Here is a 2,547-nt window from a genome sequence, read left to right on the forward strand (position 1 = left end):
ACAAGAGAACACATAATTCCCAATGGTGTTGGCAATTACGTGAGCCAGGACTAATAGTTCACGGAATGTTGAGAGGAACATTATAAATCGGAAAACGGTTTAAACCGTCTCAGCAGCTAAATGCTAAATGTGTGCGTGGAAATTTAAACAGTATTACGTCACAGATTTCCAGTAACAGATCCTGCTTGATTTGACCTATATTGGTATGGCGAGTGTCTTCGGTGATCTGACAGAAGACGCTTAACTCTAGAAACACCTGGTCCTGCCTTTCTTGTACTTTTTCAGAAGTCTCCATGCAAATCAATATTCATCGTTTAAATGTTGCATTCGTTTTATCGATTTTTCGTCATTACGTCAATACTCTATGTTGTTTTAACAGAATGTGATTTCATTAGCTGCATTACAGTAACAAAAAGCACTGTCAATTACATGTCTCTTGAATTTGCTATGCTGACGATGAACTTTCGGGTCTAATGATGAGAATAAACGGAGACTTCAAAGAGTCTCGCTCTATATATCAAAACGGCTGTTAGAAATAAACAAAGGAATCCTCTTAAAGCACGTGTGTTTTCTCCAATAAGCTAGAAGGTAGCATTCTTACAGAATGTATAAATGTCTATGAGACAATGTGACAGTGAACTGGTTCCTAAGTGTAACAATGCGTCCACCACAAATGTAGAATATTTATATAGGGTACAGACTGTACACACGCCATATGTTACCGAGATATGGAGCGGGCGGGAAAATGGTCTGACAGCATTTGTCCCACTAATATGCTTCCAGAATATGGTTTCCGGAATATCGGGACAACAGCGCCCGCATTTACTATTTAATCTTCACAAAAGTACAAGTATCACCATATACGTATCTCTGTCGGACACAATGACACACGAATACACAGTCTGTATTCGGATATGTCCCTATTTAACGTCTCAATAATAGAGTGGTTCTAAAAGTGCATGCTTCATGTGTAGACTACAATGATCGGGACATGATTAGTAGGCTCAATATTGAATATGGACTTTTCCTTTTATGCAGTATCTAATGTTGAAAGTAAAATCCAATATTCGTTAATACGGAATCCGATAAACCAGAAATATTTGTAAATCCGGAAGATCGGAATCGAGGCCGTGTGACATAAATAATCCGCTGTCGTTAGTGTCGGTCGTGGTTTAGCGGCTGGGAGTGTATGAATGTATAAAATATTATGTTTTATGTATTCTTCCATCCATCCACCCATCGACTCACTCACCCTTCCACCCCATCCATCCATCCATCCATCCACCCACTCACCAACTCACCCATTCCTCCATCTATCCACTCACCAACTCACCCATTCATGCATCTATCCATCCATCCACTCACCAACTCACCCATCCATCCATCTATCCATCCATCTATCCATCCATCCACTCAACAACTCACCCATTCATCCATCTATCCACTCAACAACTCACCCATTCATCCATCCACTCAACAACTCACCCATTCATCCATCCACTCAACAACTCACCTATTCACCCATTCACTCACCAACTCACCTATTTATCCATCCACTCAACAACTCACCCATCCATCCATCCACTCAACAACTCACCCATCCATCCATCCACTCAACAACTCACCCATCCATCCATCCATCCACTCAACAACTCACCCATCCATCCATCCACTCAACAACTCGCCCATCCATCCATCCATCCACTCACCCATCGACCCATCCATCCATCCATCCATCCTCTTACCCACCCGCATCCATCCATCCACCCACCCATCCATCTATCCATCCATCCACCCACCATCCACTCATCCACTCACCCACCCATCCATCCATCCATCCATCCATCCATCCTCTTACCCACCCGCATCCATCCATCCATCCACTCACCCATACATATATCTGGCTTGAACTGTTTACGCCTAAAACAAATACTGTAAAAGTGGAAATATTCGCGGTGTGGAAATTTTCGCTTATTTCGCTATCAGTAAATCTCCGCGAAAATTTCCACACGCGAATATATTAACACATAAAAATATTAAATATAAACGATACAAGTTAGCGCAAAAATATCTTGACGGCGCGAAAATATCCACACCGCGAACACTTTGGAAGCTGGCTAAGCGAAAATTTCCACACGCGAAAATATCCACTTTTACAGTAAACAGTACATTGTACGTGTAAACTACAATTTAGATACACATGTAAAAGTTTACTTCAGCGAATTTGAGATGTTTTTTACCTTTTAACATTTTATATTTAGTTCGAGTTTAATGTATTTTCCTTCCGTTGATGACTTTTTAATCTGGTGTTTTTGGCCCTAAATGACTAAAATTGCCCATGGTCCAAAAACAATACAAAACAATACAATAATATCATACAATACAATGTAAAAATGGTGTAACGCGTTCATTCGTGCTACAAAGAGAGTTTATGAAACCTAGAGTTTCAATGCACTATAAGAATCCACTTCCATTTAGGTAACTAACCTAGATGAGCTGAATTCAAGGTTACCTATGTACCGGGGGGGGGGGGGGGGGGGGCGGGCA

The 2,547-nt window shown here is 41.1% G+C and overlaps 1 protein-coding gene across 1 annotated transcript; it reads left to right on the top strand.

The window, feature by feature from the left end:
- Positions 1-1,207: 1,207 nt before the first annotated feature.
- On the top strand, positions 1,208-1,909 carry LOC117343553 (non-classical arabinogalactan protein 31-like). The gene has a single exon (XM_033905968.1). It carries the CDS (start codon positions 1,208-1,210, stop codon positions 1,907-1,909), a length of 702 nt encoding a protein of 233 aa, XP_033761859.1.
- The last annotated feature ends 638 nt before the right edge of the window (positions 1,910-2,547 follow it).

This window comes from Pecten maximus, chromosome 2 (assembly GCF_902652985.1).
Source record: "Pecten maximus chromosome 2, xPecMax1.1, whole genome shotgun sequence".
NCBI classification, from domain to species: Eukaryota; Metazoa; Mollusca; class Bivalvia; order Pectinida; family Pectinidae; genus Pecten; species Pecten maximus.